This window comes from Euleptes europaea, chromosome 13, assembly GCF_029931775.1.
Source record: "Euleptes europaea isolate rEulEur1 chromosome 13, rEulEur1.hap1, whole genome shotgun sequence".
Taxonomy (NCBI): domain Eukaryota; kingdom Metazoa; phylum Chordata; class Lepidosauria; order Squamata; family Sphaerodactylidae; genus Euleptes; species Euleptes europaea.
This window is the reverse complement of record NC_079324.1, coordinates 2,584,204-2,595,237: the sequence shown is the minus strand read 5'-3', so window position 1 is coordinate 2,595,237 and position 11,034 is coordinate 2,584,204. Positions and strand designations below refer to the sequence as shown.

The following is an 11,034-nucleotide window of genomic DNA, read 5'->3' as shown; positions in this document are numbered from 1 at the left end:
CATGACAAAGCCTTGCCAAGGAAAAAGATGGCAACTCTAAACTCTTCCCTCCCACACTTCACTTTAACTATGGGAATCTTACAGGTTTCTTCAGGACAGTAATTCATGGGGAAAATACAGACCCAACCATTCAAGCTATTATGCAAGTCACCAGATCCCTGTCTGATCTCATTTCATACATGCTTTTATTCGTGAAAGCAGATCTCCTCCTGGGCAATGAGGAAAGGAAAGGCAAGGATGCTGAACGTTTCCGCTAAGCTCTGGGTCCCCTGCTGCTCGCTAGATGCTCCCCAGGCCGAGGCTGCGCCGGGCCTGGCTGTTAAGCGCGCTGAAAAAATCCTAGGAGCCGAGGGGTTTCCCGAGCCTGACAACCCCCGCCCACTGGTCGGGCGACAGCAGCAAGCGGGGCCGGCTCTCGGGGGCTGCCGGAGAGAGAGGCTCCCCAGGCGACTGGACGGGGCCAGCGCGCCGGCCGGCCGGAGGCAGCCGGGCGGCCCAGGGCACCCCCGCCCCTGCGCGCCGGCGAGCGCCGCATCCCCCGGCTGCCGCCCGAGGCCCTGCGCGGCCCGGCCCGGCCCGGCAGCCCCCCCCCGCCCCCCGCCCCGCAGCAGGTGGCCGAGGGAGGGAGGGAGGGAGGGGGCCCGCGCGCCCCGGCACTCACCTGGTGGCGGCCTCGGCGGCTGCTGCTCCCGCCGCTCAGGGGCTCGGCGAAGCGCTGCAGGCGGCCCTGCGGAGGAGAAGCCGCCGCCGCCGCCGCCGCCGCCTGGGCCGGGCCGCGGGGCCAGGCGGCGGGGGGTGCGGGCGGGGGTGGGGGCGCGGGCCCCCGCTCGCGGCGGAACTCGGAGCGCAGCTCCAGGTAGCAGCTGAGCGTGAGGAGGTGCAGCGCCAGCGAGAGCGCGAAGAACCCGGCCAGCGCCCGCCACACGCCGCCCCCCCCCCCCGCCCCCGTCCGGCGGCCGGCTCCCCCCGCGCGGCGGCTGCGAGCCCATGGCGCCGGCTACTGCGCCTCTGCCATGGCCACACTGCGCCGGAGCGGCTGCCGCGCCAGCTGCCAGCGCCTCGCCCTCCGCCCCGACAGCCAGCCAGCCGCCCGCCCGCCCGCCTCAAGATGCCCGGCTCAGGGGGAGGGGAGGGGAGGGGAGGGCCGCCCGCCCGCCCGCAGGGAGGCGGAGCCGGTCGGGAGCGCCGCCTCGGCCGGCCGGGCGGGCGGAGGGAGGCGGCCAGCCCGCCCCCGCACCCCCACCCCCGCCTGGAGGCGCCGCCAAGCTCGGGGGCGCCCGCCCGCCCGCCCGGCCGGCCCGGGACGATGCGCGCTTCGGCGCGTGCACGCGGAGCCCGGGCTGCACGTGGGCACGCCGGCGGGAGGGCGGCTAGGCTGGGCCGGGCTGGGCTGGGCTCTGCCTTGGGGCCCGGCGAAATGCGCCGCTGCCGGCCGAGCCGAAAGCCCGCGCCGGCGGCCGCCCTCCCGGCACGCCCGAGCGCCAGGGCCGGAGGCGCCCGAGAGCGCGCCAGGGCCGCCGCGAGCCGGCGGGCCAAGCGCTCCCCTCGGCCCAGGCCGCCCGCCCGCTGTCCGCCCCTCAGGCCCCGGCCCCGGGGGGGGGGGGGGAGGAAGAGCCGCCCGTCCCCAGGCGGAGGCCCCTCGCACCGGGGGCCACAAACTCTAGCAGAGGCCCGGCGGGGAGGGCCGCGCGCCGGCCCGGGCGCTCTTGGCCTCTGGGCGAAGTGAGCGGCGCGGCCTTGTGTCCCCTGGCTGGCAGGAGGGCCCCGCGCAGGCCGGCTGGCTTCAGGCCTGGCAGCGCCCTTGGCGAGCCTCGGGGGCCTCGTTCGCTTTCCCCCAGGCCGCCCTTTCATGCCTGGCCACCTGTTGGCTTCCTTCTCGGCAGGTTTCGCCGCGGGACTACGGCCAGCTCTGCTGGGCGTGCAGGAAACACCTCCGTGGTCCCCCCACTCCACCCCCCCACCCCCCCAAGGCCTGTGTCCCTGGCCATCTCCAAGGCAGTGCGGGAGAGCCGTCCCAAACACGGGCGGGACGCGCCAGCCCTGGCCGCTGTTCTGGTGGGGTTGTGGTGATGAGAGTGCTGGCGAAGCAGGAGTGGGTGGGCCGTGGCAGCCGCGGGGACCTCTCCCGCTGGAGCAGGTGGACCCCCCCTGAGCTGGGGCCAGGCCAGTCAAGAGGCGAGAAGGGCCTGCGCAGCGAGACGGTCACCCTGCCCGCCCAACGAGGTGGCACGCTGCCTGCCTGGAAGCTACGTGGCCCTGGCGAGATGGGGCCCACCTTGCCCACAGCCCGCCAGCCCTGGAGGAGGCAGAACCTTGCCGACCTGAGGCCAGGGTTGCCAACCACCAGGTGGCACCTGGATGGCATCTCCCACTATTACAGTTTATCTCCAGCTGATCAAGATCAGTGTTCATCTGGAGAAAATGGCTGCTTTGGAGAGTGGACTCTGTGGCACTGTACCCTGCTGAGGTCCCTCCCCTCCCTAAACCCTGCCCTTCCCAAGCTCCACCGACAAAATCTCCAACCCTCTAGAATGGTCTAAGAGACTATTGAAAGCAATCGTTCTGGAAAAGTTAAGCACTCTTTACACTACAGGATTTCTAGTATTAAGATAATTTGAAAAAAAAGAAAAAAGTAGGAATATCTTCAGTCAGAATTAGCACCCCTAATTCCCCATGGAAGAACACTTCCTTTTCCAGAACAGGCTGTGAAAGGAGGCCCTTTTGGGAAATGTAAGTTAGTGATATCACCGCAGAAAATTAGCTGTATCAAACACATTCTTGAAGATCGCACAGTTTAAAAGCAGGATTTGGTGTGTTTTCTTTCACAAAATTTTGTCTTCCAAGGCCCTGAACCTCTCATGCCCCCACCCCCCTCTTTTCCAGTCTCACTTGAGAGCTCCAGTTCCAGCCCCACCCTTTTTATTAAGTTTTTATTTTTAAAGTTACACACACACACACACACACACACACATTAAGCATAAACTACATACATACCTGCCCTGACCTGGATGGCCCAGGCTAGCCTGATCTCTCGGCTGCAACTTGACGGCACTTTACACACACACATACCTAACACTCAATACACATTACAATACTCACAATACACACAACATACCTACATCTTCTGCCCTTAACATTTCTATGGGCAAAGCTAAATAATTTTAAAACTTCTACCTGATTAAGATTATAATTTATAGTAGTGGAAAAATAAACACTTTTAGAGACCTTTACTGTTTTTTTTTGCTCTTATCTTGATGGTTAAAGCTATTTTATATATATGTTATGTATAGACAGTAGTAACTATGCTTTATACTTCTAAAGTTTTACAGCCCATTCCTGGAGGGGGGGGGAACCTCTTAGGAGGCGTCCTGACCCCGCTGCCAGCATAAGTGTGTGTAATCATGAGATTACACGCATTTACACTGGCAGGGAGGTCGGCTCCGCCAGCACCCAAGCGCCATGGAGCCGCACCTTGCCCCTCTGCCGGCGCGGCCTCTCCGTGGCACAGGCCACGGCGTACAGTGACCGCACCGGTGCAGGGGGGCAGGCTGGGAGGAGGATCTGCCGGTTAGGGGGCTCCCTATCCCGGTTTGGCCCGGTACGCCAGCACTGGGAATGCGCAGCCGTGCTGTTCCCTATGGGGCGAAAGGCCCCCGTTAAACAAAAAAAAAGCCGCAAAAAGGCTTTTTTTTGTTTAACAGCGTGCGCGATTCGGCTTAGGAAAAGGCGCCGCTTCGCCTCTTCCCCGCCATCTCCACACGCCGTCAGCTCAGGAATGGGCTGTTTGTCTTTCAGTTAGTAGTAGTATCTCTTAGAACACATTATATTTCTCAGGACACATGATCATAATACAGTTTCCTTTTCTTTTGAAATTCTTCCAAGGATTTTCCATTCACATAATTAGTCAGCTTGGCCATCACCACATATTCTGCTGGCCTGTCTAGCCCAGCCGAACCCTTTTATTTTGCTTCAACCATCCCACTGTGGAAGTGCGTGAGTTACATATGATCTCTTCAGCTGCTTAAATGCCCATGAAATGTTGCTGCTTGTCTTTTGAACCTTGAAACTAACAATTGCCCAAATATACAGAACTGAAGTAATGTGACTGCTGTATTTGTGCAGATGCCTTCTAAAAATTTGTCTGGGGCTCAGAACAGAAAACACAAAACAGTGCAACAGACCCTGTTGCGGGAAAATGCAGGGCAGCGTGCGGAAGTTCCTTCAGCTTGGTGAAACAGTGAGTTCTTCATGCAGTGGTGATGTGGATGTGCTCAAAGAAGACAGTAGAAAATATCCAGTTTCCATGAATGTGGAAGATGGTGAGACCTCTGCCTCGGATCAGCGGCCAAGTCAAATAGTGTTAGAGAAGAAACCACAACAGACAATGGTCAGAAACTGAAAAGGTGCTGGCTTGTATATTCTAAAAAGGACCAATGCTTCTGCTGCAAAATATCATTGGACAAACTCTTTACCAACAACAGTGGAAATTTTCTGGGCCATGTTCATCTGCTTTGCAAGTATCGTGAGGCAAGGGCACAAGCACCTGCAGTGTGTATCTTCAGGGGAATGCCATGCTCACAACTGCAGGAACACCATTCAGAATGAACTGATCACCCTAATGGCCACAAAGTGTCAGGAAACATACATCAGAGGTTGAACAAAGCTAAATCTTACTCTGTCAGATTAGATTATGTGCTTGATGTAAGTAAATCGCTCTGAAAATATGTCATTTACAGTGAGATTTGTGGGAGGCATAATTTGTGTAAAAGAACATTTCCTAGGATTCAGGGCAGCTCATGAAATCAGCTGGACAAGGGCTTATGGAGCTCTTGTTGAAAATGCTGAAGGAAGACAGCATGGACATTAGGACAGCTGTGGCCAAAGTTATGATAATGGTGCCAACATGAAATGGCAAAAGAAAGGTCTTCAAGCAAGATTTCTTACACTGAACCAATGAGCCTCAATTGAACCCTGTGGTCGTAACTCTCTCAGTCTGGTAGTTTCAGATGCAACAGCAGGAGCAAAGGAAACTTTTTCTCTTTTTGGTTTGCTTTGTGTTATTTTTGTGTTATTTTCTGCCTCTGTTCAATGGTCACAGATTTTGAAAGAAAATGCGCTAACCTTACTGGGAAGCCATAAACAGCCCATTCCTGAGAATTTTGGGCGAAAGTGCATAGGAGGTGGCGTGACCTCGCTGCCAGCGTTAAGTGTGTGTAATTGCGCGATTACATGCACTTATGCTGGCAGGGAGGGCGGCTCTGCCAGCGGCCCAGTGCCGCAGAGCCGCACTGCACCCCACCGCTGGTGCGACCTCTCCATGGCACAGGCCATGGTGTAGAGTGGCCGCACCAGCACAGGGGGGTGTTCCCGGGGCGAGTCTGGGGAGGAGCCGCCGGTTAGGCGGCTTCCTATCCCGGTTCAGCCTGGTACGCCGGCGCCGGGAATGGCGGTGCTGCGCCTGCTCATTGTTCCCTATGGGGCAAAAGGCCCCAGTTAAACAAAACAAAAAAACGCAAGACCGCTTTTTTTGTTTTTGTTTAACGGTGTACGGAAATCGGCTTAGGAATAGGCGCCGCTGTGCCTCTTCCCCGCCATCCCCATACACCACCAGCTCGGGAATGGGCTGTAAGTGGCACTTTATGAGAAAGTCACATAGACGGTGTAAAGCTGATTCAATATCAAAGAAGAAGACGTTTATGTTACTCTGATGATAGCTAAAGCAGAGTTGCCTCAAGCAGATGCAGATCTTCACCATGAAGCACAATGTCCAGCAGACCTTCTTCTAGACTTCAAGTTCTTTCTGTCATTCACAGTGTGGTGTGTGATGAATTTTGCAAGTAAGACTATGGAGTGTCTTAGAACGGATATTGTAATGGGCCTGGTAAGTGCTGTAAGGCAGCTGGAATATGAGAGTCAGACTCATGATGAGGAGTGCAGCAGTTGAGAAGAAACCTTCAAACAGTTGTTCTACACTGTTGTAGACACTGTCCATTTTTGTGTTGAAGAGCCATTTCAGCAGCTTGAGTGTCATGAGAAAATATGGGGATTCTTGTACAACACTGAAAAATTACCACAGAAGACATGTACCACCCACTGTATGGAACAACACAGACCCCTCAGTGATGGCAACAACTCATGTCAGTGATACAGATCTTTGCTTAGAGCTGGGCCATCTCCAGCATATTCTACCTTCTGGAAAAGGCGCTTCAGTACATCCAGAGTACTGAAACGAGTGATGCCTTCTGTCAGGCACTGGCCTGGAAGTCATGCCCTGAGCGCAGGCCGTGTGGTTTGAATGGTTTGGACTTCAATCTCTCCTTTATTCTCATTTTGTTTTTGTTTATTTTCTCTGTTTTGGGTTTTGGGGGAAATGAGGCTGAAGCCTCTTTCCTAAGTTCTGCATGGCGGCAGCGGCTAAGTTCACCCATCCCCCTGGAGGGAGGGATGACAGGTCGTCCCAGGAAGGGAGACCCGGAACAGTTACTGCCAGAGAAGTACTCCGCCAACTCCTCTGGGAGGAGGTGAGGATACAGACCCTGCACGCCCGAGAGGAGGCTGCTGTAAGGGGCCTCCAGCGGTCCATCACGGGAGAGTCCTTGCGATTGGCCGCGAACTCAGGAGAGTCCACAGTTCTGGAGTTGGATCTATGGCGCCGCCAAAGCCTTGACAAGAGTTCCCAAACCCCGCAAGGAAGGAGACCTGCCAGCAGCGCAACGAGGTTGAGGGACAATAGGGACAGACGGTTGAATCGGTACCGCCGCGTGGGTGAGAATGCGGCCAGGGGTAACGAATCTCTTCTGGAGGGCCCCGATCCCGTACCCTTCTCCCTCATGGAGGAATGAGTGGAGACGGCAAGTCCTACTCAACCCCGATTTCGCTAAGAGATAGAACAATCGTTTGCTGAAGTGGTCGATGCCCGGGCTGCCGAGCTGGCATCTAGAGCGCAGCCCAAAGGTCCTGCACCACCCGACAGGGATGAGGGGGACTGGACACTCCACTCTTCACCCTCATTTTACGACCTTCCGAGCAGAGCAACTACTCGCCTATTGTGACTGATGAGAACCGTTGACCCCAGCAACTTTCCACAAGACAGAAATCACCCGGCCGAGGAAGACCTCGGTGATGGGATTACAAATTTCCAAGGGCCTCGACCCGGACGGACCAAGGAGGCCACAGACAAAGTCCAACGTCTGCGGGCTTAAAACCAGGCGTTGGAGGAGCACATGGCTCGGATGCAAAATCGAATGGATTTAATGTGGTGGGACTTAGGCGAGATGCAGCGGGCGCAAACTCTTGTTCCGGCCCCGCTGCTGCCTGGACAACTAGGTCAGCCAGGAGCGCTGATCCAACCATCATCAGGTGGGTCGCAGCGGACCTCTGCTCCACTCCCCCCAGCTCCACAGCCGGGATTACCCCAGCCAGCGGGCCCCTGTGCGGGAGCATCAGAACTATCAATGCTAATTCCAGCTCAACCAGCGCCAATACCCATCCAAACAGGATTACCTGGGGCGCCAAGACAACCGGGGGTGCCACCCCCTGGAGGTTTGGTGCCACGGCAACCAGGGGGGGCGCAGCCCAGAGCAGGGGGGCTCTCTCCACCAGCATTTCCACCGCCCAGAGTACCGGGGCAACCAGCGGTACCACCGCCCGGAGGTATAAGACCGCTGCCTGCAGCACCGGGGCGGGACTACCAGGGGCGCACATGCAGCCGTGGCCACAGCCCCTGCCTCCATCGTTTGCCCTGCACGGGGGCCTGCAAGTGATTTTTAATGGGTCTGCTGAGACTCTTCCCTGCTTTTTGCATCAAGTAGATAGCTTTATGAGAGAACAAGGACATCCCTTCCCCACGGAAGACAGTCGGGTTAGGTTTGTCTCATCCCTCTTGAAAGGCGTGGCGGCGGAGTGGATGATCCAGCAGTTTGATCTCCGAGACCGATCCGTGCGGAGTTTGAATGACTATGTGAGCACTGCGAAGGCGCTTTGATGACCCGTTCAGGGGGGAGAAGGCTGTGAACTCTAGACTGAGAGCGCAGCTGGAGTCAAGGTCAAGTAGCTCAGAGGTTTGTTATGACGGCCTGCGCCCCGTCGCAATAACTAATCTATCATGGGAACCAGGTTCAGCTTGGTATCCAACAGTGCCTTTCTGATGTATATGTTTCAACCTGCCCGCTTCCCCCCACTTGAGTCCTCGTACCTTTTCCTGTAAGTTGCTGCTATACACCTTATGCTTCCCAAATAAACTGCTTCTTAGATGACTCTGAACGTCTGTTGATTGGGATTTGACAGGTGAACTCAGACCTTACAATAGGACTCAAGACCTTTTTTTCTTTTTTCTTTTAGTTTCTTATTTTATTTTAAGGAATGTGGTTATTGCCTCATTGCCTCATGTGTAGGAGTGGGGAAACCAACCCTGCTCACCAGATTAGTGCATGTCAACAGCACCTGGGTTCACTGGCTCCTCTTCGGAAGAGGACAACCGGGGAGGTCAATGGAAGGCCTCCACCACGCAAGAAATCCTCCGACAGCTCCTGCAAGAGGAGACTGAGGATTGAATTCGGAGTGCCCAGAGAGAGGTCGACCGGCACCGGCGTGAGGAAAGGAGGAAGGTCACTAGGTCCTACCTTTTGAACCAATTCCGTCACTTGAATAACGGTGTCGCTGGGGGTACGCCGTAGGAGCAGACCCTGCTAACCCAAGAAGGGACTTCCTTACTAACACAGTGGGTCGCGTACACCGCGGCTCTTGAGGATTTATTGGACAGTCCTTTTTTACGGGCCGCTATGGCTGAAGGCTCCAGAGGCAACCACTTTCAGTTCAAGGCGAGTAACGCTGCCGCCAAAATTGTGTTATGCATCATGGAACTACCACCGTCGGCTTCGGAAGCCCAAATCCAAGAACTGTTGTCAGATTTTGGGTCAGCTGCGACAGACGTGGCGCGGCAAGTGATGCCGCTTCTTACCAACCTGGAAGAAGTGAAATTGTTTCTAACTCCCCTGTTGGAGCAACTTCTCCGAGACACCGCCGCAGCTCAGGCGGCGGAATTGGGAGTGGCTGTGGCCAAAGCCGAGGCCCAGATGGCAGAGTTGGTCGCGATCCGGCATTCAAAACCACCAAAGCCACAGCAGAAGCCCTCGAAGCACTGTTCAAGGATACTGGGCGGCTGGGCCCGGGACCAGGATTGGGAGAGGAGGACTTCACGTTTTCGCTCTCTTCCAATCGGTCTTTTATGGCTCTCCCAAGATACCTAGCTCGTCGTGAACAAGCTACCGTACACTATGCCCTGACCCAATATATCTTTGAATACCCGGGCAAGGGGGATTCAGACAGAGAGGTTGCTGAAGACTGGAATACTCCTGTCGATGTCTCTCGGGTGGTACGGTGGAGAAGCGGCCGAGGATTGGAATGCCCAGTTTGGCGTTTCTCAAGGCTGGCGCGAAGGCGGACCGGCAGATGAAGTTTCTCGTTTATGCTTCCAGAACCGAGAACTACAGCAGCAGATGGCCCAAATGCAAGAGCGAATGGATGCTCTATGCCACAAATGGAGACGGAGGCAACAATCCCCAGTGAGATTGCCACCGCTGCCACCGCAACCCGGCCTTCCTCCTCAAGTCCCCCCCAAACGCCGCCACAAGCGCCGCCGCAAGTCCCGCCGGGGTGGCCGGGGGGATTCCCTCTGCATTGGCAATATCCGCCGCCCCATCCGCATGCGTCCTTAAAAGATTTACGAGTGACTTTCAAAAGCTATGCGGAAGCCGTACCCTATTTTTTGCATCAGGTAGACAGCTTCATGAGAGAGCAAAGGCAGTGGTTCCCCACTGAAGACAGCCGGGTGCGATATGTGCCCTCCCTATTACAGGGAAAGGCGGCGGATTGGATGATCCAACAGTTTGATTCATGGGCCAGATCCATACGAACCCTGAATGACTTCATGTGGGCCCTGAGAAGGCGATTCGAGGATCCCTTCCTAAGTGACAAGGCTAAGGCAGCCATCCTTCAGTTGCACCAAGGCACCAAGTCTGTCCGAGAATACGCCAGGGAATTTCAACTTCTGGCCAGCAGAGTTACTGACTGGAGTGAAGCTCCTCGACTGCAATACTTTCGTGAAGGATTGCACCCTGAAGTTCTACATTGGGCTTACATGCAAAGAGATCCGCCTAACCTTGAAGAGTGGGTCCTACTTGCAGAGGAGGTGGAAAGCCGCTGACAATCCCTCGCTCTCTCCAGACACAGAGCGAAGGAAACAGGTCCACGGCAAGACTGTGCCGCCCCACCTCCACGGAGACCAACCGCTCCTGTTTCGGACCGGGTCAAATGTTTCCAAAAGGGAGCATGTCTCATTTGCGGTAAGATGGGCCATTTCGCTGCAACTTGCCTTGCATGTTCCGCTCGTCTCAACCCGGACCCGCAAGCAGAAGGTCATCCCCGGAGCGGTGGGGAGAGCCATCGCAAACGCGCTACGCCAAGCGGGCGCAAACCGCCCACCGCCCTCCACATGAATGACGAGGTTGCTCGTAAAGAGCCACCAGCGCTCCTTCCTACCCCGTCGGGGGCTCGGATTACAAATGAAGGCCCATCTGGGTTGCGGATTACAACCACCTCCAGTCCCGCCAATGCGGTTACATCGGAAGAAGGAGGAGACGGGACCTAGGGATCCTTAGCAGCCCTGAACCTCGTTCCCACCCAGGAGCAGACAAAAAACGAGCAGGGTCTGCAGTGAACAGAGTGCCACTGCAGACCAAAGTGACTGCACCCCCCACAGCTCCGCTAATGGTGAGAGAAGTGGAAGAAACTATGTTTCTTGATGTAATATTGCAACATTATAAGGAGGGGTCCCCAAGTAGCAGTTAAGGCCCTAGTAGATTCTGGATGTGCTCGTACCCTAATCAGTGAGGACACTTTTAAAAACCTAAACATAAAAGCGAGCGTCTTACCACAGCCCTTCCAATTTGCCCAGATGGATGGGAGTGACTTCAAAGGGGGCCCAGTTGACAGGCGAACGGGCATAGTCGCCATGGAAGTGGGGGACCATTGGGA

The 11,034-nt window shown here is 56.1% G+C and overlaps 1 protein-coding gene across 1 annotated transcript; it reads right to left on the bottom strand.

Moving 5' to 3' along the window:
- Window positions 1-319: 319 nt before the first annotated feature.
- On the bottom strand, window positions 320-6,832 carry LOC130486443 (translation initiation factor IF-2-like). Its single transcript, XM_056859716.1, has 4 exons — window positions 6,700-6,832; window positions 3,422-3,635; window positions 1,244-1,909; window positions 320-863 (listed from the first exon to the last, which is right to left on the bottom strand). The coding sequence occupies exons 1-4, from the start codon at window positions 6,830-6,832 to the stop codon at window positions 320-322; spliced, it is 1,557 nt and encodes a 518-aa protein (XP_056715694.1).
- Between the last annotated feature and the right edge of the window lie 4,202 nt (window positions 6,833-11,034).

Coding starts and splice junctions, on each gene's coding strand:
- LOC130486443 (XM_056859716.1), bottom strand. CDS start 6,832: ATGAGGGAGAAGGGTACGGGATCGGGGCCCTCCAGAAGAGATTCGTTA. Junction 3,636..6,699: donor CCTCGTTGCGCTGCTGGCAG/GTCTCCTTCCTT, acceptor TTCGCCCCATAG/GGAACAGCACGGCTGCGCAT. Junction 864..1,243: donor GGCGGCGCCTCCAGGCGGGG/GTGGGGGTGCGG, acceptor CCTCACGCTCAG/CTGCTACCTGGAGCTGCGCT.